Source organism: Thamnophis elegans, chromosome 12 (assembly GCF_009769535.1).
Source record: "Thamnophis elegans isolate rThaEle1 chromosome 12, rThaEle1.pri, whole genome shotgun sequence".
Taxonomy (NCBI): Eukaryota; Metazoa; Chordata; class Lepidosauria; order Squamata; family Colubridae; genus Thamnophis; species Thamnophis elegans.
The window spans coordinates 60181203-60205552 of record NC_045552.1 but is presented as its reverse complement, the minus strand read 5'-3'; the positions used below and the strand labels follow the sequence as shown (position 1 = coordinate 60205552).

General features: G+C 48.8%; 1 protein-coding gene across 2 annotated transcripts in view; it reads left to right on the top strand.

Annotated features, from left to right (window-relative positions):
* IL1RAPL2 (interleukin 1 receptor accessory protein like 2) overlaps positions 1 to 23769 on the top strand; it is a 381614-nt gene extending 357845 nt beyond the window's left edge. For both annotated transcript variants that reach the window (XM_032227415.1, XM_032227416.1), the window contains exons 7-11: positions 9291 to 9420; positions 10757 to 10902; positions 15065 to 15208; positions 17638 to 17808; positions 21778 to 23769. In XM_032227415.1, coding sequence (XP_032083306.1) covers positions 9291 to 9420; positions 10757 to 10902; positions 15065 to 15208; positions 17638 to 17808; positions 21778 to 22472 — 1286 coding nt within the window. In that variant the 3' untranslated portion in view covers positions 22473 to 23769. The remainder of the gene's footprint in view (positions 1 to 9290; positions 9421 to 10756; positions 10903 to 15064; positions 15209 to 17637; positions 17809 to 21777) is intronic.
* Positions 23770 to 24350: the final 581 nt, after the last annotated feature.

The following is a 24350-nucleotide window of genomic DNA, read 5'->3' as shown; positions in this document are numbered from 1 at the left end:
GTAGAGATGCAATCCATAGAAATGGTGTTTTGCTTCAATGTGTTGGACTCAGAAGGCTCATTCTGAGATTGCAAGGGCCCCCTCTGGTGTTACGTATCTGCCCCTGCTTCGTATACGGAGAGGATCTTGCTTAGCAGAAGGTGTAGGAACTACAGCAACATGCAATGAGAGCAAAACCAACAACGAGAAGAAGACCGGTTCTAGTTCTTGAAGTTGGACAGGAAAAGGATGGGAGGAGGAGGAGGAGGAAATTAGAAGACCAAAAACGGCAGTGCAAGGGTTGAAGGCCTTGATTTTAAGGTCAATCCTATATTGTCCACTTGTCCAGCGTCATGTTTAACCTCTTTTCACGGGTACCTAGAAAAAGGTTTCTGAGCACAGAATCCAAAAACGAACAGGAGGGTGAACGATCTCAGTACTTCAGCCAAGAATTCAATCCCGTCCGGTTCTCCAGAACTTGCTGGAGAACCTCTAGAGGTCCTGACCCCACAGAAGGGACAACCAGTGGTGGGTTTCAAAATTTTTTAGAACCTCTTCTGTAGGTGTGGCCTGCTTTGTGGGAGTGGCTTGCCAGCCATGTGACCGGGTGGGAGTGGCCAACTTGTAAAATGTGGTGAAACTCACTTAACAACGCTCTTGCTTAGCAACCCAAATGTTGGCACAGAAACTCTGGCATTTGAAGCACGCAAGTCTTAAAGCTGTCAAGTTACAAGACCCTCGCACCCCTAACCCTTTAGAAAAAAACACCCCAGGGGTGTTCAAACTTGTGGACTTCAACTCCCAGAATTCCTCCTCTCGCTCTTCATCTTGATGATGTGCGGACGGGCGGGGGGAGGGAGCTGGAACCGGTTCTAAACGGCACAGTAGATTTGTGGAACCTCTTCTGTAGAAGAGGCTGGAACTACCCTGGGGGCATCCACTGCGAAGCACATGTTGCTGAAGGAGAAAATGAAACGACTCGCCCATTCAAACCAGAGCCCTTCTCCTAGCCAGAGAGCAGGAGGACGAGTTAAAGCAAGCGCTCGTGGCGTCATCTGGCCAGTGAGTACCTTAACCTCGCCTGAGGGATGCGCTGAGTCCTTTTGGTACTCCACCCTCTTCTTAGCTGCTCACAGTCCTTTCTCAGATTCAGGGGGCCGAGCCATCCTTTGGCCGCGTCTCACACCTTCAGGCTTCCAGTAGGAACACTTGCCTGCTCCCGGTGTGCTCAAAGGCACCAGTGGCTTCACTGGCGGGAGGGAAGAAAAGAAATGGGAATTCAATTCAAGCTGCTTAGAATTTCCACGAAGCTCCAGCTAAAACTTCAGTGCCCAAAGTCCCCAAAAGTATTTTAGAAGCAGCTTTGATGCCCTGCGCCATTTTTTTCCTCGTAAGCATTTTTTAAAAATTGAGTTAGAGAGTATTGTAAAATGCAAACTACAAAAGTAAATAGAAGAGCAGTGAGGGGCGGAGGGGAAAGGGGGAAGAGAAGTGAGGAAAGGGGGGGGGAGAAAAAGTAGCATGGACTTCCGACTCTCTCCGTTGCAGTAAAATCAGGCTTTAAAATTAAATCACAGCTTTTTGCTTTTCCCATAATAGTATGAACAAGTCATTTCTGTAAAGATCTATTGGTAAAACCCAAAATCAAAGTTTTATTCTTTTCCACTTTGAGCACAAAGTTCAGAAACGGTCTCTGCGTGGAAACAAAAGCACTTTCATTCTTTTCTTTAATCAAAACAGTCAATTTTGCCATTTCAGCCGACTCCATCGGCTTCTGCAACCATCGGTCCATGCTGGGAATCGAAGTGCCCTTCCGTTTTTGTCCATTCAATAGTCTTGCTGCAGTCAACATATAGAGTAATAATATAGACAGTGAGGAGGTTTGGGGAGGAAGCTGGGCCAGCCCTGGAGTCTGGAGAAGGCTCTTAGGGGGGCTCTGTGTGGGAGGCAGAGAGGGGGTCATGGCCGTCCGACAGTTATCAGCTGCCTTCAGAGTCAGACATCAGTGGGGCAGAAGAACAGCTGGAGCCTCTTCCCAGTGTGCGCATGTGCAGAGCTGCCAGATGAAGGGAAGAGCTAAAGAACAGGGGTCGACTTGGGAGGAAGGCCACAGGTGGGGACGGTGAATGGCCACTCCCATAGGGAACAAAGGGGGAGCAAAAGGGGAGTGGAGTTTGCAGGAGACAATTGGTTCATCCCTGCATTCTTGCCAAGTATTGCGGAGTCTGAAAGATATCGACCTGGCCACTCTCCAAGCCTGATAAAGGTCAGTACTTGTGAACTACCTTGAAAGGCCTTGGGGGAGGAAAGGCTTTGCTGGAGAGGAATTCACTGTCAATTAAATGAAAGCGGTGATCAGGACGAGGGCTCGGCTTCGTGCGGCTGGGGAAGCCTCGGTCAGAACATTGAGCCAAAGGAAGTTTTTCAAGAGGCACCTGGACTTCCTGTGTTTTTCCCTGAAGATGTTTTGCTTCTCATCCAAGAAGAACTGGAGGCGTTTTCTGAATGAGAAGCAGGGGTGAAATCTATTTTTTTTTGCCCACTGGCTCTATGGGTATGGCTTGGTAAGGGGGGGGTCACGTGACTGGGGGAGTGTGGCCAACTATTTTTCACTTTTTAATGCCTTTTTTTCCTGCTGGTTCGGGCAAATAGTCAGGAAATGGTTTAAATGGTTTAAAAAGTGGAGGGGGGGAAGCTTCCGACAATCACACAGCTCACAGCTGATTCGCACTTTCGTCAAAATTTCATCACTATTTGAAGCCTTTTTCCCCTGCCTCTTCACCCCAGCTGACAGGAAAAAATTCCTTTAAAAAGCGGGCCGGCCGGGGGGGGGGGGGGGGAAGAAGCCTCTGACAATCACGCAGCTCACAGCTGATCCACGTGATCCTCGGAAGCTTTTTTTTACTACCAGTTTGCAGAATCGGTTTGGCTGAACCAGGCCGAACCAGGAGGATTTCGCCCCTAATGAGAAGCAAAACGCCTTCAAGGGGAAACCAAATAAGTCCAGTTGCCTCTTGGAAAAAAAAAGTGGCCTGAATGACCGAGAATCTCCTTAGACCTCCAACTGGAGTATTTTGGGTATCCCCCCCCCCCCGTCTCCTCTGCAAATGTTTCGCTTCTCATCCCTTCGTTGCTGCCTCCGTTCTGTTGTTATTGTTCTGAGCAATAACCGAGCTACAGATCACTTCAAATGGGGCCTCCAGGCCTTTACAAAGATACCGAAGGAAACCAGGGAGAGATTAGGATTTTGCTCTTCAATTGGGGGGGGAGGAATGGGGGCGGTTTGAATACTGCCTCCTTCCCCCCATCACCACCACTTGTCTTGCAAGACGCGTTGGCCCGCACCATTGCAAAACTGGCTTCAAGTCACCTCTGGAGCCCAGGTAGTCATTCCAGCTGGTTCACGGGCGAATTGTGGTTTTTACCAGTTGTGCAATAAATACTCCGATCATCAGAATGAAGGCAAAGGGGTTGCAGGCCTGTGCTGAAGGAGTCATTTGGCGCTTGCAACCAGCAGAAAAGATGGACGTTCGTGTCCCCAGGTGACCCCCTTTTCAAAGTGGCCAACGCAGGAAAGCCCAAAGTTCCCTTCGGCTCTGCCTCCCTTCAGGTTCCTGGAAACTAATCCAGGAGGGAAGGAACCTGCGATGAAGGAGACGCTTCCTAACATCGAGGACAATTAACCAGTGGAACAGCTGGACTCCAGAGGTTGTGGGTGCTCCATCACTGCACAGTCACTTGTCTGAGGTGGTCTAGGGTGTCCTGCTTGAGAAGGGGGCTGGACTAGAAGACCTCCAAGGCCCCTTCCAACTCTGTTATTCTATTCTATTTTCTCTACTCTACTCCCTACCCAACCCTATGTTCTACTCTACTCTACTCTACTCTACTCTTTCCTCTATTCTATTCTATTCTATATACCTTAAAAATGTTAACTCTTGGATGAGTGAAGCATCTTTCTTAGTCCCCCTCAAAGGCCGCCTGGCTAACTTTGTCAGGGCCAAAAGCGAGGCTGATCTGCAATGGAGATGCCATCCACATCCCAGAGGCCCTTGATGCTTAATTAGATCAACCAGGAGCGGGCGAAGAGATTGAAAGGAAAGTAATTAAAAACGAGAGTGCGGGAGGACTTTTCTCTAATACACAATGCAATTAAACTGCCTCAAAAACAGTTGGACAGTTTGACACTCCCGAAGCCTAGGTGGAGAACTTTAGGAGAGGTGGCGTGTTCAGTTTTCAAATTGTCCCAAGGGATGCATCGGTCTGGTGTGTGTGTGTGTGTGTTTGACTTCTTCTTCTTCATCATCTTGATGGGATTCTAAGTGAAATGACTCTTTAGGACAGGGGTGCAAATCTAAGGGGTGCTTAGATCTGGCGCATGGGGACAGCCTGGAAAAAGGAAAGGACTGGCTTGTGGTGCCTCTGAGTACCACCACCACCCCCGGTGCCCTGGGTTCACTGGCAGAGGGTAGCAAACAAACTGAAAACAAAAGAAAAGCAGAAATGTTTCCCCTTTTGGTTTGGAGCATGCAAGAAGGGACAGGAAAGGAGAAAGGGAACGGCAATGAAGAGGAAGGGAAGATGGGAAGGAAGAAGGAAGAAGAAGGAAGGAAAAAGAAGAGAAGGAAGGGAGGAGATTATAATGAGAGGGAGGGAGGGTCTCGGGGAAGTCCTGCCTTAGCCCTTGGCCACCACAGGTGCCCCTGACATGAGTGACATTGAGCTGGCCATGCCCAACCCCGGCCCTCTGGAGTCAAACCCAACCCTGATGCAGCCTTCAGTGACACCGACTTTGATACCCCTGGTTTAGGAGGTCTTCTTCTTTCCATGCGTGAATGGCCAGCACCGTATCTCCTTCCATGCCACTCATCTGATGCCATCGAGTGACAGGGGTGACGAGGGCAGTCCCAGCCGTGGCAGGGAAAGAGGGGGCCGTTAGAGGCAGAAATTAACATTGGGGAGGGGGGGGGTGTCCTGGTTCTCCCTTTTCACAGAATTCTCTTTTGGATCAACCCCACCGGTACAAGCTCCTGCAGGGGGCAGCCTTGCCTGGATTCAGGCGGATTGAATCTGTTAGGAAGTCCTTCATTTTTCTCTTAGCAACTGTTCAAAGGCAAAACGGCACTGGAGGAAAAAAGGGATTTATGACCAGTCTGTGCACTTACGACCATAGCAGTCATGTGATGACAATGGACAGGAGGCTCCGCCTGAAATAGTCATGCCCACCATGGCTGTCCTTCTGGGAATGGACAAATAGTCCCCTTGCCTTTGGCATCGGATTGGGGTCTCGAAGTCCCAAAGGAGAGAAGCCACCTTGGCTCCCATCAGGCTCAGCTCCAAAATTATGCTTCACGCAGCCATCGGAGGCATCAGTCAGGAGACGGCGTGTTCTCAGAAGGTCTCCTGTAGCCCGGTTGACTGAGGAGGATGTCCAGTTCAAATCAGCAGTGAGAAGAAAGGGAGGGAGGGGGGGAGGAAGGAAGGAAGGGGAGAAGGAGGAAAGGAGGGGGGGAAGAAGGGCGGGAGGGAGGAAAGCAGAGAGGGAGGAAGAAGGAGGGAGGGAGGAAAGGAAGAAATGAGAATGAGGAAAGGGAAGGAAAGAAGGGAGGGAGGGAGGAAAAGGAAAAAAGAGAAGGAGGGAAGGAACAGAGCAGAGGTGGGGTTCCTACCAGTTTGCACCTATTAGAACCGGTTCATCAAATCTACCGAACCGGTTAGAAGAGGTTCCACCAGTGGACCCGGAAAGCAGGCCACACCTACAGAAGAGGCTCCAAACATTTTTTGAAACTCACCACTGGAACGGGGGGGGGGAAGGAGGGAGGGAGGGGGGAGGAAGAAAGGAGAAGGAGGGAAGTAAAGAAGGGAGGGAGGGAGGAAAAGAAGGAAGGAAGAGGGAGGGAAGAAGGGAGAGAGGAAAAAGAAGAAAGGATAATGATGAAAGGAGGGAGGGAGGAAGGAAGGAAATATGGATAAGATGGAGCTATTAAATTAAGCTTTGAATAGTGGTTTAAGGAAGGGAATTTGACCTGCTGGGTGCAAGTTTCTCTTCTTCATATGCAGGCGGAAGTCAGCCTACTGTGGATGGGTTTTTCACTTTATTTTATATATATATACACAGACACACACATGCAACAGCTCTGTATCTCTCTGTGTGTGTTTGTTATTTCTTCTAACCATGAGAATCTCTTCAGGAAATTTGCTTAGCATCTATAGAAATTAGACGCCTCTCTGGAGTATTTTTCATTTCCTCTCGGCTATTTATTTATGTAGTTTCCAACAGAACTCTTGCTGGGTCATTGAATAGGAAACAGGCAGGGCCAGCTGTTCAACCAGCACTTACAGCCCAGCAGGGCCCAGCCCCATCAAGGGCAGAAGCTGTTCCTTCTGATTGACCAGAAACTCCTTAAATAAGTTTTAAAAACCCTTCCTCACGTCTCGGCAAGTGGCGTTTCCTATGAAAGTCAAAGGGAAGGTGTCGGATGCTTATGTGCCTAGGCAGATTCTTATGGAAAGACGGAATGCGTTTCTTCCCATGGAAACAGGCGGTAGAAATCCTCCATTTGTAAAGAAGAAATCCTATTCTTTCTCCTTTAAAGGGAAGGGAAAGTCTGCCTCCCAGAGTCTTATCCTACACGAATGTTTGGTATTCATGAATTCCCAAAGTCCCCACCCTGGGCCAAGAAGAGAAGCCACCTTGGCTTCAAAAATTAGGCTTTACACGACAATCACAAGGCATCACACAGGAGGTGCCATGTTCTCAGAACAACTCATGGCCAGGCTGACTCAGAAGGACGCCCGGTTCAAATCAGCAGTGTGAAGAAGAGGGAGGGAGGGAGGGAGGGAGGGAGGGAGGGAGGGAGGGAGGGAAAGAAGAAGGGAGAATGAGGAAAGGAGGGAAGGAGGGAGGGAGGAAGGAGAGTGGGAGGAAGGGAGGAAAAGGAAAGAAGAATGAAGAAGAAAGGAAAGAAAGAAGAGAGGGAAGGAGAGAGGAAGGAAGGAAAGGAAGATGGAAGGGAGAGGGAGGGAAGGAAGGGAGGAAAAGGAAGGAAGAAGGAAGGAAAGAAAGGAGAGAGGGAGGGAGGGAGGGAGGGAAGATAACCCTGGACCAAAGAGAGAAGCGATCTTGGCTCCAATCAATCTCGGCTCAATATGTTTTGCATTAATTAGAGTTTCCCAACACTTTCTGGCTTTTAGTGGTGTGCCCGAGACGACAGTGGCGTTGTGACGCATTGCAGGCATGTTTTTGAAGGGTCGAGAGGCTTTCGTTCCTACGTCACAGCCGCCACCTTGACTCAATCAAGAGTCCTTCCTGACCCAGGAGAAATTGCCATTCCGCCGTGACTTTTAATAAGGATTTGGATCTCTACTGAAAGGATCTGAAAAAACCTTGGCAGCTTTCGCAAAGTTTCAGCTTTGCCTAGAACGATCCTGAAGGAAATCCAACTGCTGTCAGCATTCATGGGATTGTCTGGGAGAGTTTGATCCTTCAGAAAAAGTAGATGTAAAACGAAAGGCCTCAAATGAAGGTTATTCCTGTGATGGGAAACTACTCCAGTTCCCTTTCACAGCTTCCTGCCAGCCGCATCTTCTTATATCCTTCTGGAAACCAAAGTTCTGTGAACACGATAATCTGATATGTCTACGAATTAAAAAGAAGCGTGACAGGTAGTCCTTGAATTACGGCGGTCACTTAGCAACCATTCAAAGGTGCGACAGGTTCCCCTTCCCCTCCCCAAAGGTACTTACGACTCGGTTCTAAAGTTCCCAGAGCCTCCTCGTGGTCACCTGACTGAATTTTGGGGCGCTTAGCAACCAACCCACATTTACAGCGATTTGCAACATGGCGACCATATAGTTTTACTGCGGTTTTTGCCGGAAAGCAGGCATCGGCTTCTGGTTCCCAGCAAAAATGCCCCATAACGATGGGTTTCCTTAATGACCACAGTATTTGCTCAAAGAAAGGTTGAAAAAAAATCAGGTTGGTTACGTAAGAAACTGCTTTACAACCATTCGTACAACCTCCGATTGTAATTGGCGGACTCCATTAAAGTTGTAAGTCGAGGACTATCTGTAAAGTGTAATAAATCCACCCTGTATCCATGCCGTCCCATGAGCAGATCAATTCTGGGCCTGTAGAGGAAGGAGTGATAGAACGTGGGGGCGGCGTTAAAAGAGGCACCAGCCTAGAATCCTTACGTAGCCGCAAGGGAGCTAAATCCAGCCTCCCTTGAATTCTGTTAACACTTAGCTAACCCCTAGTAGTAGGTGCTAACCCTTAGTTGAGGAGAATCCTGTGCATAGGCCTTTTAGCAACAAATTACTTTAACTGGGTCTTTTGCATTTGACAGGTTTTTTAAACTTAGAATAACTTTATTGTCATATACACTAATTGGCCTCCATCAAAATGAAATCGTGCTCCCTACAGCGCTCAAGGGGTCACCACCTCCAATATACACTACATCAGTGTTTTTCAACCTTTTTTGTGCAAAGGCACACTTTTTTCATGAAAAAAATCACGAGGCACACCACCATTAGAAAATGTTAAAAAAACTTAACTCTGTGCCTATATTGACTATATATAAGGTGTTTTTCCCACGGCACACCTTACACTATGTCACGGCACACTAGTGTGCCACGGCACAGTGGTTGAAAAACACTGCACTACATGATCATGACAAAATCAATCAATCAATACAAAATTATGCATATATCCACATATATTATATGACATGGAGAAATAGGGTAGCCCAGTCAGAAGCTGCTAGCCAAAACCTTGGAAATTTCTGGATAGGATAAGATAGGATTAGAGTAGAGTAGGATAGGGTAGGATAGGATAGGATAGGATAACAGAGTTGGAAGGGACCTTGGAGGTCTTCTAGTCCAACCCCCTGCCTAGGCAGGAAACCCTACTCCATTTCAGACAAATGGTTGTCCAACATCTTCTTAAAAACTTCCAGTGTTGGAGCATCCACAACTTCTGGTGGCAAGCAGTTCCACAGATGCATTGCTCTGTCAGGAAGTTTCTCCTTAGTTCTTGGTTGCTTCTCTCTCCTTGATTAGTCAAAACTGGCCCAGTTGACATGAAGAAACCAAGACCTTTTCAACTGGGAAGCGTCTCCCACTACTTCCATATAACGAATTCACTTGCTACAACTCAGTCTTGTTTACTCCTGATGAGGACAATCCTTTGGGCTGTTTCTCCTCGCGAAAAATACGTTCCAAACTATCACTCTGGAGAAGTGAACTGGCGGCTGTTGTGCTCTCTTGCCACTAAGCATCACTGTCATCCCCCCCCCTCCTGTGTTGCTCTGCAGGTCAGCCCCTCAACGTTGTTTGCAAAGCCTTTTTCGGCTTCAGTGGTGAGTCTGGCCCCATGATCTACTGGACGAGAGGGGAGAAATTCATCGAAGAGCTGGAAAACCATGTGAAAGAAGGCGAAATCAGGTACAGATGATGTTGTTGGCATCCCCCCTCCCCACCTCGTAATTTAGAAAACTGAGGGTGGGGAGAGAAAAATCTGTTTCATTTCCAGAAGTTAAAGTTAACAGCCCGTTTAATCTGAATTGCAAATTATTATCCGTGTTTGGAAGCTGATTTGCTGGGAGTCTGCTTTGAACAGTTAATCCTGGTGACTTTTGCAAAACAAAAAACAAAGCCATACAGAGGCAGAACCTATTTGTATTCCCCAATTATATTCATTTAACTAACGGAGGAAAATATTTCCTGGTATTTGCTCTCCAAAGAAGAAAGTTCAGTTTTTAAAACAATCTTTGTTGGTCTCTATGTTTTTGGTGAGCTCGATGCAATCTTTTTATTTTAGAGTTTAACTATTTTGGGAGAAATCTAGCCTTCTACGATTGGCTGGATTAACAGATTAATCAACAGAGTTGGAAGGGACCTTGGAGGTCATCTAGCCCTACCTCCTGCCCAAGCAACAGAGCCTGGAGCGTCACCTTGTGGAAGGTTGTTAGAATCAAATCCCCAGAGAACTGAGTCTTCCTGAAGTTCTGACCCAGCTCCCCAAACACCACAGACCCTCTGAGGTGAACCCAAAGAAAGGAGCGCCAGCAGCCCCGGCAAAAGAAATTCTCCAGCAGGCTCACAAGTCCATCCGGCAGGGAGACGAATGGTTGTCTGCCACACCTATTCACCTGCTCCCCCTGCCTTTGATCCCCAGAGCTCGGGTGGGGCTTCATTAGCAGTGGTGGCTCTTCCGTCTGAATGACCGGCCCATAGATTTCCCCTGCTCTCCTCTCCTCTGCCTTCTGCGCATCTGTGCATCAGGCACTGGGCCCAGCTGTTCCTCCTCTTCCTCATCAGCCACCTCCAGACCTTGAGGGCTGACGGACGGCCCAGGCTCTGCCTCTGCCTCTGCCTCTCTCTCTCTCTCTGCCAGCTCCATTCCAGAGGTGGGTTCCTACTGATTCAGTCCGGTTCAGCCAAGTAGGTAGTAACTCAGCCTGCCACGCCCTGGAACCAGTTCTGTCGGCCATGGCGCCATCTTGATTTTTGGTTCTGTGCAAAAACTTTTGAGCAGCAAACCGGCAATAATGCCGGCAGCAACACCCCCCCCCCTGCTCCATTCCCTCTCCTCCCTCGGAGCCCTCGGGCTGCCTTGATGCCGACCCTGACTCCCACGCTTCTTCCTCCCCCTCCTCCCCCTCCTCCTCCTCCTCCTCCTCCTCCTCCTCCCCCTCCTCCTCTGACTCGGCCACAACAGAACCTCATCCCTCCTTGGCCGGCTGCTGACGAACCCTCCAATGTTTCTGTTTTCTTTCAGGCTCCTCAAAGAACACCTTGGAGAAAAAATCGTGGAGTTAACATTAATCTTTGACATTGTGAAGGAAGCAGACCTGGCCAATTACACCTGCCACGTGGAGAACAGGAATGGGAAGAAGCAGGCGAGCATCATTCTGAGAAAACGAGGTATTTTTCTCCCTTTTCCTTTTTTTCCCATTCCTCTCTCCGCCAGCATAGCTGTGAATTCTGAAGACATGAAGGCGTCTATTTTTCCCTCCTGAAATATATATATATATATATATATGATTAGATCAGATTAGATTAGATTTAGATTAGATTATATTAGATTTATATGCCGCCCTATTCCCGGAGGGACTCAGGGCAGCGAACAACTCAAGGGGGGAAAGGGAGCACAAAAATACAAGACAAGCATTTAAAATAGCCAACAGCCACACAAGTCGAGAGGGGAGGGGAGCTCATCAACCCAAGGCCTGCCGACACAGCCAGGTTTTAACGGCTTTTCGGAAGGCCTGGAGAGAGGTGAGGGTCCGAATCTCCGCGGGGAGTTCGTTCCAAAGGGCCGGAGCTGCCACAGAGAAGGCCCTCCCCCGGGTAGTAGCCAGGTGGCATTGGCTGGTAGACGGAACCCGGAGGAGGCCGACCCTGTGCGATCTAACGGGTCTATGGGAGGTAATTGGCAGCAGGCGGTCTCTCAAGTACCCAGGTTTTTTTCAATATATATAATATATATATTATACTCCTTCCGGAATTGAATGGGCTAAGAAATGAAATGCGGTGAAATGGGCAGCTTTACAAATGCATCAATCAATCAATCATCATCATCCTCGTTTAATGACTACATAATCCCTCGTGGGGTGGAGTCTGGGCAACTGAATGGAGCTCCGTGTTTACTGGCCGGATGCCCTTCCTGTCGCCAAATCAATCAATCAATCAATCAATCACTAAAATAAGAGAAGAGCCTTCTACAAGCTACTATTAAACAATGGCTGAGTGCCATATGCAAAACTAAAATCACTAAAAAGACCCGGAAGGGATCCCACTGCGTCCCAATTCTTCCTTTCTGTTCAACTCGAGGGTTAGGCCTCTTCCTTCAGACCACTGATTGTCTTCTTAGCCTCTTCCACGGGCTCTGGTGACTGGGGTTCCCCCCCCCCCCCTTCTTTCCTTTAAACCTGCCTGGTCAATTTATAAAAAATGATTTCCCTGCCACTTCCCATGCTGCCTGAACATGCTTTCTTTGTCGGAGAACACGCTGAGTGCAAAATCAGAGCCTTGTTAGGTGTTTGAGATTTTGCTCAATCCATAGGAGGAAATTGGTTTGACTGTCGGTAGGCAAGAAGCTCAGGGGGAGCGCTTGGAATTAACGACCTGTTCGCATGCAAACACATGCCTGGGATCGAGCCCAGGAGTTGCATGAAAAGCAATTTATGGGGGGGAAATTTACAACAGAGATGGTATGGCAGGATCCAAAGGGATCTTTAACTCTTTCCCTCATCAAATCTTCTCCGAGCTGGTTCGTGGCTCCCCTGCACAGTTCCAACTCAGCTGTGATGTATGCCAGGCCTCTTAAGCATGCTGTTGTGGCCCACCAGTGGCCAGAGGAGCTGGCAGCAGATTCGGACAGTGAGGAGGTTGGGGAGGAAGAAGGGCCAGTCCTGGAGTCTGGGGAAGGCTCTGAGGAGGGCTCTGTGTCGGAGGCAGAGAGGGGGCCAGGGCCGTATGCCAGCTATCAGCTGCCTTCGGAGTCAGAGATCAGTGGGGCAGAAGAACAGCTGGAGCCTCTTCCCAGTGTGCGCATGTGCAGAGCTGACAGGCGAAGGGAACAGCTAAAGAACAGGGGTCGACTTGGGAGTAAGGCCACAGGGGGAGGATGAATGGCCCCTCCCAGGGGAACTAAAAGAGGAGCGAAAGGGGAGTTTGCAGGAGGCAATTAATTGGTTCGTGACTCTCCGAGACCCCTTGCCAAGTTCTGCATATATCAGCCTGGCAGCTCTCCAAGCCGGATAAGGTCTGTGGCTGTAAATCCCGTGCATCAGACTGGCAGCAATGCCTGGAGCAACTCACCCCTGGGTGCAGTGACAGAGGGATCCTTTAATATTTACGGTGGAGAATTGGGGTTTGTTTCCTGAAGCTGGATGGGTGGGGGGAGGGGGGCACTACCTCACCAATCCTAAACATTGGAGTTTCAACACAGCCTCTGTTTTGTACTCTAGAATATTGAAGTACTGGTGGATAAAAAAATCTTGGTGGCCGACTCAGGCTGTAGAAGCGGGAACATCCCCCAGTTCCTAGGCTGCGATTGGAGAAAACCAATGGGCTGGGCAAAAAGACGCACATTCTGAATCAGTGGTCAGCTTGTCACAGAAGGCGGCTGATGTGCCTCCAAAGAGCGGGAGGTTAAAGTGACATCTGCCGGGAGCTCCCTAGCTCAACCGTGGCTTGTCTGACTTCGTCATCCGGGGATCCCAAGAAGCTTTAGATCAGAAAATAGGCACCAGGCTGAATCTCCATGTTCTTCCAAACTCCCGCTTGATTGGTCTGAAGGTGCACCTTATTCCGTGACATTTCACTGACAAGTCAGTGAATTCCAACCATAAATTGCAGGGCCCAAAAAGCTTTCAGGAGGAAAAGTTAACCGTGAACGTCAAGAGTGAGTAAAAGCTGTGTAAAGTTTAGAGCGATGTTGAATGACATATAAACTCACTCACGGGCCCATCCAAGTTGGAGAAGCATTATGTTTCCCCTTTTGATTCCTGATAGTGTCTGAGTTTTATGCCTTTTGCATTGCTTATTTATCATGGCAATAAATACCGGTGCTGAGATAGAGCGTAAATTAGTTTATCTTTTCAATGTCTCATAGCATTCCTCTGGTTTCTTTAACGGGTGGGTGAACTAGGAAGCAAGATTAAGAATGCCCCCGGTTGTGAGGAATGGCCCCCGTGAAAGGATGACAGGCAGATTCATGAAGTATTCCATATTTTTTTTCTGGACCTGGTGGCTGAGTGGCTAAGACACTGAGTTTGTCGATCAGAAAGGCCGGCAGTTTGAATCCCTAACGCCGCGTAACGGAGTGAGCTCCCGTGACTTGTCCCAGCTTCTGCCAAGCTAGCAGTTCGAAAGCAGGTAAAAAAATGCAAGTAGAAAAATAGGAACCACCTTTGGTGGGAAGGGAACAGCGTTCCGTGCGCCTTTGGCATTGAGTCATGCCGGCCACATGACCACGGAGACGTCTTCGGACATCAGCGCTGGCTCTTCGGCTTTGAAACAGAGATGAGCACCGCCCCCTAGAGTCGGGAATGACTAGCACAGATGTGTGAGGGGAACCTTTACCTTTATGAGGCAGGGTCTCAAGCGATATGCCGGTCTCTTAATGGGTGTCTCCCATGGCATTGAGCGATGGTTGTCATGAATCATATTGACTTTCCACAGTTGGGTGCTGGAAGCAAGAAGTGAGTTAAACTGGGGGGACAGGGTTGAGAACATTTTCACAATCCCCCCTTTCTGGCCCACTGGGGAGTTTTGGAAAGCATTTCCATTCCCTTTGGTGCTACTCTGCTACTAATCGTTTTGGAAAGGGCTTTTGACTCCAAAGAAGGTGAAAATAATGTGGGTGGGTGGCGAGTGAGACTCCAAAAGACCGGAAGAAGATTTTTGGATGAGATGCAAAGGGAATAAGCCAAGAAAGTCCAGTCGCCATTTGGAAAAAGGGGAAAAAAAGCACCATTGGGCCAACCACAACATGGATGATTGAGAATCTCTGTAGACCTACTTTGGAGTCAAGTTTGGCAAACTTTGTGGATATATGCATGGAGTTCACGTTGGAACAGTCGGCCATTGTCTTCTTCTAATATTTTCTTTTCGTTTCCCGAGCTTGGAATTCCTTGGTAGCCCCATCCAAATCTCAACTATGCCTGATCTTAAGTTCTAAGCCCAGAAAAGATCGGCTAAGTCTGGAGTGTCCAACTCAAGGCCCGGGTGGGGGGGGCAGATCCGGCCCCCAGGCTGCTTTGATCTGGCCTGTGGGGCTGTCCTGGAAACAGCCAAGGACCATCCCACGGGGCTTCTGCCCAGGAGGGCTGCGGGCGGCTCTCCTGAGCTCCGTTTTCACTGGCGGAGGGTTGCAGGAGGCCATCGCAGCATAAAACGGAGCTCTGGAGCCCATTTTCACTGGCAGAGTGCTCGAGATACCACAGGTGCCCCCAACACGAGTGACATCGAGCTGGCCACACCCACCCTGGTCAAATACAACCCTGATGCAGCCCTCAAGGAAATTGACACCCCGGGGCTAAGCCGTTCCGTTTCCTAACTTATTCTTGTCTTATTCTAGATCTGATCTCCAGAATCGAACTTGCTGGAGGTTTGGGAGCAATATTTCTCTTACTGGTGATACTCGTCACCATCTATAAGTGCTACAACATAGAGCTGATGCTGTGCTACAGGCAGATGTTTGGAGGCGATGAAGCCACGGATGGTGAGTAGACCTCTGAACAGCTTATCCAACGCCCCTGATGTGGATCAGCCACCGAAAGTGTCATCTGAAATAAGAGAAGCTCCGTCAACGGAGGGAGCTGGAGAGAAGGACTCTCTTTGCTCTTCAGATCTTGCTGAGATGCAATACCAGCCCTTCCCAGTTGGGTTTAGCGGTTAAGGCACCAGGCTAGAAAGCAAGAAACTGTGTTCAAGTCCCACCTTAGCCACGACTTTGGATCACCAGGAGATGGTGAGTTCCAGTCTCGCCTTAAGCATGATAACGAGCTGGGTGACTCTGGGCCAATCACCAGGAGGTGGCGAGTTCTACTCCCACCTTAGGCGTGAAAGCCAACTGGGTGACTAACAGTCCTTCTCTTTTAGCCCCGTTCCACCCAGGAGAAAAGAAATGTTGCACCTTCCCCAAATCTGATCATTCACAGCCAGATGCCCTCCGTGCAAATTAAAGGAATTGCCATAATTTGAAGAACAGGAAAGAACAAGCCAGATTCCAATTGGCTACTTAGACTTTCTGAAGTCCTTGGTGCCGTCTGAGCTTGGCTGTTTTGTGGCAGATATTTCGTTGCCCATCCAGGTAACATCAGTGCTGGTGACCGAGGGGTTTGCTCCCTCTTTAAGATCAAAACGTATCATCTCCAGCAACCAACATCCAGAGAAGCAGGGATTAACACCAGACCAACTATCAAGCAGAGAACAATACCCTAATCAGAGAATTACCAAGAAGAAAATCACCCCCTCCCCCCCCCACACACAAATGTTGCTTTGGCCAGCTACCGTACAGGGAGCAAACCTCATAGCCCCCTTCTACACTGATAATGTTACCTAGTTGGATAATGAAAAGTCTACAGGGGGGGGGGGGGACGACCAAGGACAGAGAGCACCAAAGACCTCACAATTCAACTCTGAGCTCCAACCCTTCTCTGCTACTTAACAGTTCCTGAGTCAGAAACCAGTGATTGTTTGAATTGATTTTCAGCAGTTTCTTAAGCACGGACAACTCCAGTTATTTGCAGAGAATTGAGGCTTTATAAGCGGGCGATTCTTTTGACTTCACTGCATTAGCGGTTTGATCTTCGTTCTCTCGAAGTCGCAGGAGATTAAATCATTCTAAGGATCTTCAGTCACAACCTCTCCCTTCCGCAACAGACTTGCAGTTCTAGGAGGGGATATAAAATTTGATGTCTCTGCATCAAAATGGGCTGTGATAAACGTACCTGAGAGGTTCACGCCAAGCACTCAGATTGAATAGATCAGCTTCTCTCTACCATTAACGTGAAGGATGGTTTCAGGGACATTGTTTCGCTGCCTTCCATTGGCTGCTTCCTTCATTTGAGATGAAAACCCAGAAGTGAAAGGGCCACTCGAGCCTTGGTTGACTTTGGAGGGAGAGAGTTGTGTTAGCCTACAGTGGCAAAACATCGGGAGGGATCCGGTAGCAGGTTTTCCGACAGGTGTAGCTCATTTCTTCAGGTGTGTCTTCAGAAATGCTCCTGCAGCTCCTGAAAGCTGATGCTCATTAGTGGAACCTGCCTGTCAGAAAAGGTGCTATCACAGGGATGGTCTTTTGGGTGCCCAGTGCCGGAAGCGTCTCTGCGCATACCCATAATGCAATGTGCATGTTCTCTGTGCGCCCCACCCCTGCGCATGTGCACATGGCTCCCATGTGTGTCCTGGCCCGCCCCCCCACATGACCCCCCCATGCATGCGCCTCACCCGCCTGTGCATGTAGGAGTATCTCCCGCTTGCGCCCCCCGCATGTGCAGCAGGGGTCTGAAAATCAGCTGGCTGGTGGGAGGCGTGCATGCATGTATGGCAAAACTGAGCTGGAGCGATGGCTTGCCTGCCCACCGAGAGGGCTCTGTGTGCCACCTGTGCTATCGGCATCCTGGTGCTATCGCTTCCCTCCTGCGTTGCCTCCTTGGGTGACGGAATGGGCACCTGGAGGAAGAGTGGGGGAGAATCCTAGCATGACCATCATGGTTCCCCACAGAGGAGGCAGAACATTCCAGAGGGGTCCCAAAACAAGGGACTGGGTGTGGGAGGTAAGAGGAGGTTCAGAGTAGCTAGACTCAGGGTTTATCCATTAAGTTAGAAGGTTGCAACTTTAGACTGGCAAGATTATGTCCATTCGGTATCACTAGATAAGGAGCTGGAGTCAAGTGGGTGTCCCTGAGCTGTTCTTTGGCCTTGGGATCCTGGCATCTCGAACTGTGGCTGAATTATAAACCTACTCCGTATCCCTACTTCTGCCTCCAAGATGCTTCTGTATAACTCAGTGTTTAAGAAACATTGACCCAGAACTACCTATGACAGTTGTTGGGCGGGGAAGGCATTCGGACATGCGCAAATCGCTTTAACCGTGGGGAGAACTTCTCTTCCTTCTCCTCCCAAGACCTGTGGTTTTATTTGCAGACAACAAAGAATACGACGCCTACCTGTCGTACACAAAAGTCGATCCCGACGCATTGGACCGGGACAACCGGGAGGAAGAGCAGTTTGTCCTTGAAATCTTGCCAGATGTGCTGGAAAAGCAATATGGATATAAGCTCTTCATACCAGACCGGGACCTGATCCCAACCGGGAGTAAGTACTGATCCACTGAAGGTTTGAGACCACTTCTTAAATGTCTCTCTCCCCCACCCCCAGCCCTGCAGTTTATGGCAAGACGCTTCCATCATTCTGGAAAAGGTAGAGTTTGGGTCCTCATAGTGGTGGGATTCAGCTGGTTCGGGCTGGTTTGGGCAAACTGGCTATTACATTTCTGGCTGGCTCCGCCCCTTCCTGCCCCCGCCCCTTCAAGGAGTCCCCCCCCACCCCGTTTTTGCTCCCAGGAGGCTGCAGGGAGGCCAACTAGGCCCAAAATGCGGGGAGGGGAGATCCTCCCCCCCTGCGGCCCATTTTTGCCAGTCACCGCCAGTAGTGGAATCGAGCCCCTAGAGCACATTTACAACCCCTAGTAGGGCAGAAGATGAAGCCCAACCCAACGAGTCACATTCTGGATTGGCCCAATGTGCGAAACGCCCCGTTTGATGGCAGAGACGCAGGGCCAGCGCTGTCCGTTAATCCTTTCCCTCGACATAGTTCCACCTAATCGTCATGAAGGAACCCAGATGAAAGCGAAGAATCAGGTACATCATTGCACGCCACCTACAGATGTTAGGAGCTGTCTCTGTGTGAGGGGGGTTCACAGATTTAATTCCGTGCACAGCTGGTGTTGCTCCGAACTTGCTTTTGAAAGGAGGGAGCAGAATCAAAGACTTTGAAAGTCGATGCAGGAAGGGAACAAATGCTTTCGATGAATCAGCTTCCTCACAGGTGCTTCCAAAGTCAGGGCTGCATTTTCTTTCTCTGTCCATCTGTCACGCAGACGCGCCAACAAAAATCTCCATCATTGTAATTTCGGAGAGTCATTAAGCATCATCAAAAATAATGTGCATTGCTACCTGACACACTGGCTTTTTAAAAAAACTGTATCTATATCTCTCTATCTCGCAGCTCAGCATAATGCTGCCTCCTTTCTTTCTTCCTTCCTTTCCTGCCTTGCAAAACCGAGATGATTCATATAGTTTTGAGCAGATTTGATGCTTTCGTGCAGAAGATTAAGGAATGCTTAATCACCCGCTGATGATGATGGTGCAGAATATAAATGGGAACGAAGGACTGGTTCCATTCCAAGCCGGCTTGGGTTCTGCAACTTGCAGAAGCTTCTGGATCTGGCAGGGAAAGCCAACTTGGGATGCTTCTGAAATGCTCGTTCTGGTTGTTCACATTAAACGCATCTTTGATTGGCTTTAACCCGGAGCAATTAAGACGAGAGTGTATTCTCAGAGGAAGCGCGTCTCTTAAAGCCAGAGAACGAGAACAATTCATAGAATAGAATAGAGCTACTGTGGGGAGGGAGGGAGGGAGGGAGGGAGGGAGGGAAGGAGGGAGAGAGAGAGAGAGAGAGAGAGAGAGAGAGAGAGAGAGAGAGAGAGAGAGAGAGAGAGAGAGAGAGAGAGAGAGAGAGAGAGAGAGAAGGAGCGCTATGCTTCCTAGATGGTTCTTGGCTTGGTGGCCCCAGGAGAGGAGAAGAGTGAAGAACTTAGGAACTTCCTCCAGAAGTTGTGAAGGCTCCAACACTGGATGTTTTAAGAGGATGTTGGATAACCATTTGTCTAAAGTGGTGTAGGGTTTCCTCCCTAAGCACCGGGTTGGACTAGAAGACCTCCAAGGTCCCTTCCAACTCTGTTATTCTAACTTCCTGGGGTGAGAGTATCAGGCTAGTATTTTGCATAGCAATAGCAACAGCACTTAGACTTATATACCGCTTTGCAGTGCTTGACAGCCTTCTCTAAGCAGATTATAGAGTCAGCCTCTTGTCCCCACAATCCGGGTCCTCATTTTACCCACCTTGGAAGGATGGAAGGCTGAGTCAACCTTGAACCTGGTGAGATTCGAACTGCCAAATTACAGGCAGCCGGCAGTGAGCAGAAGTCGCCTGCCGTACTGCACTCTAACCACTGGGCCACCACGGCCCATTTATTGGCAGGGTGCTGTTTTGGGCTCACAGACTGAAGGCAAAAATTTTTGCAAGGTCAAAGGAGAGACCGTAGAATCTGTTAATGCTTAAAATAGCCTGGAAATTAGGTTTCTCGGAACCAACCCTCTCTAAGCGGTTCACAGCCTCTTGCCCCTCCAACAATCTGGGTCCTCATTTTACCAATCTTGCAAGGACGGAAGACTGAGTCAACCCTGAGCTGGTCAGGATCGAACTGCTGTCAGTCGGCAGAGTCCAGCCTGCACCAGCTCCATTGCTCTCTCGCAGGACAGGCTTCGTAAGGGAGGCAAACGTCCGCGTTGGATCTCCGGGGAGGAGCTGCCTGGCAATCCTCGTCATCAGAAAGAGCAGATCAGTTCAGATCATTTTGCAGGCCGTTTCTGCCCATTTCATTCAAACTGGAAGGCGAAGGAGACAGAAGGAGGCGTTCGCACGTACTGTGCCAAATGGGAACGTGGCTTGCATGACGAGCCCCGATCGGCTCCAGATTCAGTAGAAAGGGCCTGACCTTGATGAGACCTTCCTCTCCTCTCCTCTCCCCCTTCCTGTCACTCACATTTGATCTACATTTGACTCTAGGGAGAAAGAAAGACGCCTGCACCCCAGTTAGGAGTCTTCTCCATCTGTAACCCCCAAAACAGCATTGTGTGTCTTCTCTGTGTGTCTCTGTGTGTGTCTTTGTGTCTTTGTGTCTTTATCAACGTTGAAAGTTCTGCTCCATGATTTCCTTTTTTGTTTCGTTTCTTTTTTTGGCCAACCCCACCCAACCCAACCCAGATGTTCACGGGATGAGTTCCATCTGGAACAACCCCTACAATGTGCTCTTTCTTCTGCAGGCTCTTCTTCCAACTGGTGCCCCTATCTCCCAATGGAAGGAGAGTTGAAAGAAGTAAGTAGAGTAGGACCTTGGCTAGGTTGTCCCACCGGGCGATCTCAAAGCGCTCAGCTGTCGAGCAAAATCTGTGCCTCCGAATCTTGTCGATAAATGACTGGAAGGGATGTGCGTTCCTGGGATCAAAAGACAATCCAACCCAAACTCAGCTATCCATACCAGAAATCAAGATGCCTCTGCCATTTCCATAACGTGTGTGGGGGAGAAATGGTCATTTGGCAATATGTAAATCCCTCAACTAGGCTCTCCCCAAGTTGGTGGACCTCCAGAATACATTGGACTGCAAATATCCAGCAGCTTCCATCTGACCATGTTCACACAATGCGCTGAGCCAAAATTCACCGTGACGACTGTGAACGGCACATGAGGTTGAGTCAAGGTCTTCTAGAGAGGGGGAGAAGACGTTAATTTTAGTAGGAGGGCCGTTTGGAAGGGTGGAATGTCATCAAGGGTTGGTACAGATGCTCAGACCTGATGCAGAAACATCTTAGAGTCCTACCAGGTCAAGACAGTCCAATCTGCTGTCCATGCAGATGACTTTGTGATTATGGAAAGGCCATGAGGGATACCGAGCATTTCTCCAACTCTTAGGAGCTCGTGTCAAGAAAAAGCTTTTTCCAAAGTTCTCCACTCGTAGGCTTGTTGGCTCTTGGAATTAGACTTGACCCTCTGAGCTCAGTGTCCAAGCCAGGGGTGGGATCCTACTGGTTTAACAACTGGTTCGCGTGCCAGACACACGTTGCACACACATGCGCAGTTTAGAGAAGACTCTGGACTTCCGGGTTGCTGCTTGTGAAGGGAAGCAGCCGGGGCAGCCCACTCTGCCATGCCACTCGGCAGAGAAGATAAAGGTAGGTAAGGGGCAAGTGGGCAGCTCCACTTGCTAGTGGGAGCGAACCAGTTCACCCGAACCGATCCGGGGTAGAATCCCACCCCTGGTTCAAGCCCAGTGAAAACAGGAGACCTGGAGTTTCCTTGGCCATTTAAACCGTTGGTGGCCCTGGTCAAGATCAATCTGTTCCCTTCTCTACCCCCCATTTTGATTGCAAAACTTTGTCTTTCTTTTTCTCTCTCTCCCGCAAGTATTTCTCTCTTTTACTCTCCGTCTTATGATTTGCAGCCTATCTAGAAGACCTTGCCCGATGTGTAGAACAAAGCCGCCGTCTCCTGATCGTCCTCACCCCGGATTACGTACTCCGACGCGGGTGGAGCATTTTCGAGATGGAGAACCGGCTCCACAACCTGCTCCTCAGCGGCGAGATCAAAGTCATTTTCATCGAGTGCCCCCACCTGAAAGGGAAAGTCAACTACCAAGAAGTGGAAGCCTTGAAGCACAGCATCAAACTCTTCTCGGTCGTCCCGTGGAAAGGACCCCCAAGCAACAAGCTGCATTCTAAATTTTGGAAACGTTTGCTCTACGAGATGCCAGCCAAGAAGAAAGAGGTGATCTCGCGGCGCCAAGTCCTGGATTCCGCCGAGCAGGGCCTCTTCGGGGACCTGCAAACAGTGCCTTCCATCGCGGTGACGGATACTTCGGCTACTTTGGTGTCCTCTCAGGCGGACTTGGGCAATTATCAGCCCGCCAGCGCGGCCCAGATGAGACATTACTGCAGAGGTTACGAGTACAACGTGCAGTGCGCCACCCTCCCGCTCTCTGCCCTGAGCAGTAACCACCACACGTACTGCAATATACCCCTGACGCTCCTCAACGGGCAGCTGAGCAGCAGCGTGAAGGATGTGCAGGACTTCCACAGAAACCCCCCTTTGCTCCCCTTGTCCAGCAGAGAACTGAGCTTCACCAGCGATATATGGTAGCAAAGATCCAGACTTCTTTTAGACCGGCTTCGCAATGAGCCAGAATTCCTTAAAATGAAAAACGGAGAGAAAAATTACCTTCAAAAACCGACGTCATCAGGTGCCAAACTCTTTTTGCCAAGTCACAAAGTAACTCGCTTTTATACTTGAACCTCTCTTTGTTTACATTTACAAAATTGTTAACAAGGGGGATGGGGGGGAAGCTACTTTTTTAGCCAAGTTCTGAGTTTCCTGCCTTTTAAATGTACAGAATGGTTTGTGCTTTATGAGAGAGAGAGAGAGAGAGGGAGAGAGAGAGAGAGAGAGAGAGAGAGAGGGAGAGAGAGAGAGAGAATGAGAAAGGGGGGATATGGGATCGAATAGTATTTTGAAGTAAGTTGACAATGAGTTGACTTCAGATGCTACATACTATAGAGTAAGACTCCATATTTATATATATATACATATCTATCTATCTCTCTATATATATTAGTACTTCAGAAGTTTAAATGGTTTTTTTTTTAAATAGAAAGAACTTAGGAACCATACCCGTCATACGTGTGAAACACAAGTAGTAACAAACAAGAAATGTCAGTCTCGCATTTCGAATTGTGCTAAAGGACCATTCCCATCCAGGTTGCCCTGCAGATCTTTCCAACAGGATTAACAAGCACCGTGTTGTTATGGCCGATGGACCACGCAAAGCCAGATGCTGACCTCTGGTTTTGGCTCTGCAATCCCCACGGCTGGAAAAGATTCCCGTCCACTCAACAATTCTTTGTCGTTTTGTTCTCCGACTAATACTTCATCGTTTGTGACGGTCGCCATTGTGTTTCTCCAATCCTTTAGGAAGTTGACTGCCCTTTAATTTTCTGTAAATTCTTGGGAAAACGTGCATTCATTCTGGCTTTCCGGGTGTCTTAGGAACTTCCTGTTGCATTTGACGTGCTGAGGATTGCAACGTTGTTAAAACAGTTTGCAGATTTGAACGTTTTCTAACCTTCTCAGCTCGCATACTAAATGGTCATATACGTATCTGCACAGGGTTGTTATTATTTTGGGTTTCTTTTTTCTTTCCAGGTAAAAAAGTATAACGGTTTAATGGCGTTTGATAGAAAAAATGCCAGCCCAGAAAAGAGAGAAAGGAATAAAACAAAACACACACACATACACACAAACACAAAAACACACAAAAAGCACAGCAATACTCACCAACAAAAGTGTTGAATTGCTTTGGTTACCAGTCATAATAACATTTGCATCGATAATCATCGAAAAACGGCAGTAAGCATTTACTCTAATAAAAGGTTACTCAAGAGTGTGTCCCGGTTTCCGTCAGTTCTTACTTTCCTGGAAAAATCAAAATTGCTCTTCAATTTATCATTCCAAGCTGTCATGCCTTTTATTGTCTCAGGACGTGGAAAAAACGCCTGTTTGCTCGACATCTGTGTTACTTCTGTCATGTGTTTTTTTCTTCTGACATGGTGGCTCAGTGGCTAAGACGCCAACCTTGTCGATCAGAAAGTTCGGCAGTTTGAATCCCTAGCGCCGCGTAACGGAATGAGGTCCCATTACTTGTCCCAGCTTTCCTAGCAGTTCAAAAGCAGGTAAAAAATGCAAGTAGAAAAATAGGGACCACCTTTGGTGGGAAAGTAACAGCGTTCTGTGCGCCATTGGCATTGAGTCATGCCGGCCACATGACCACGGAGACGTCTTTGGACAGCGCTGGCTCTTTGGCTTTGAAACGAAGATGAGTACCACCCCCTAGAGTCAGGAACGACTAGCAGATGTGTGCAAGGGGAACCTTTACCTTACTTCTTTAGAGTAAGAAATTCGGATGTTAAGATGTGTTAAGATTCCCCAGTCAGCCTAACTGGGGAAATTCTGGGAACTGAAATC